The sequence below is a fragment of the Lolium rigidum genome, chromosome 1 (assembly GCF_022539505.1).
Source record: "Lolium rigidum isolate FL_2022 chromosome 1, APGP_CSIRO_Lrig_0.1, whole genome shotgun sequence".
Taxonomy (NCBI): Eukaryota; Viridiplantae; Streptophyta; class Magnoliopsida; order Poales; family Poaceae; genus Lolium; species Lolium rigidum.
This window is the reverse complement of record NC_061508.1, coordinates 330292144-330293543: the sequence shown is the minus strand read 5'-3', so window position 1 is coordinate 330293543 and position 1400 is coordinate 330292144. Positions and strand designations below refer to the sequence as shown.

Here is a 1400-nt window from a genome sequence, read left to right as displayed (position 1 = left end):
ACAAAAGCAAAAAAATCTCTCATTTACAAAAATGTAATCACGTGAAGCATATCTTTTTTCTTGGAGAACAACAAGAATAGCACCGGCTTTTTCCCAGCGAAATCCAGCCCAAACGTGGGAACGAAAGGAATAGTGGAGGCTCTCTCCCGCCAAGTTGCTGTCCGTGTCCAAACGTGCGAGCAAACGCCAACGTGGGAAACACCGGCAGGCAAGGCAACCGCGCGTAGCCCAGACGTGCGAGCAAACCGCCACCTCCTCTTATATAAACTCCACCACCCACGCGGCAGCCTCATCCATTCCATTGTTTCATCCACCGCACGACGGTCAACACAACCTGCACCCTCTTCCGGATCCAAATCACAGCTCCTCCCGATTCATCCACGATCAACGCCCATGGCTACAGTCGCCGGAGGAGCAATGCTGCAGATGCGCGTCCCGTCGGCCTCGTCATCGGCGTTCGAGCCCGTGCGGCGGCGAAGAGGGGCGTCGGTGAGATGCGCAGCGGTGCGCGGGTCGGCCGGGACGAGGCCGGCGATGGAGGAGGACCATTACCGGACGCTGAGGCTATCGCCGGGGGCCACCAGGTGCGAGGTCAAGAAGGCCTTCCACCGCCTCGCGCTGCAGTACCACCCGGACGTCGCGCGCCACCACCACAACGACGGCGACGCCCAGGACCAGGACGACGCGGATTTCCAGAGGATCAACGTGGCGTACCAGAGGGTCATGGCCAACATGCGGGAGGCGGAGGCGAGGCTCGAGCACTGGCGCGCTCGCTACGGCCTCGCCGACGAGGACCTCGACCGGTACCGGCGCTACCTCCACGAGGACGACGGCGAGGACGACTGGTTCGCCGACCTCTGAAATCCTGAAACGACGGGCCGTGCTTCTAGCCATGACACTTCGACAGCTAGCGTTGTAAATTTGTGAATTTAGTGTAACTGTCTGCATTATTTCTCCCCTGTATTTCTGGGGAGAAGACTCGCATTCAGGGTTCTACCAAATGTACTCGGAACAGGTTCTTTTCATTGTGGATATAGAAAAAAAAAGTAGGAGGAATTTTAATTTATATTGTGGTTCAGAGTTGCCTCTTTCGTTTTCACTGATAGTGGCAGTCTCGTACTGACACCGTGCCGGATGATTATATAGGTGAAATGTTTCAGTTTTGTGGCACAGGTTTTCAATTCTGCTACGGAGTACGTAAATTGTTCTTTCTTCGAAGCTGAGCAAGGAATGTAACTGTGCCTACTGACGACCAATGCAACACCATCCACTTAATCGACAGAAAAAAATAGGCTATAAAACAAAATTTTAAAATGTTTCTGATGGGCTACTGCATGACCAAATTGAAGATGTCTGGAATCAGGCTTGATTCTAGATATGGTACTCCGGATTATTTATGA

The 1400-nt window shown here is 53.1% G+C and overlaps 1 protein-coding gene across 1 annotated transcript; it reads left to right on the top strand.

Annotated features, from left to right (window-relative positions):
• Window positions 1–308: 308 nt before the first annotated feature.
• On the top strand, window positions 309–956 carry LOC124684371 (chaperone protein dnaJ 8, chloroplastic-like). Its single transcript, XM_047218696.1, has one exon. The coding sequence runs from the start codon at window positions 394–396 to the stop codon at window positions 859–861; it is 468 nt and encodes a 155-aa protein (XP_047074652.1). The 5' UTR covers window positions 309–393; the 3' UTR covers window positions 862–956.
• The last annotated feature ends 444 nt before the right edge of the window (window positions 957–1400 follow it).

Excerpts from the sequence above, each read along its gene's own strand:
- LOC124684371 (XM_047218696.1), top strand. The coding sequence starts at position 394 with ATGGCTACAGTCGCCGGAGGAGCAATGCTGCAGATGCGCGTCCCGTCG.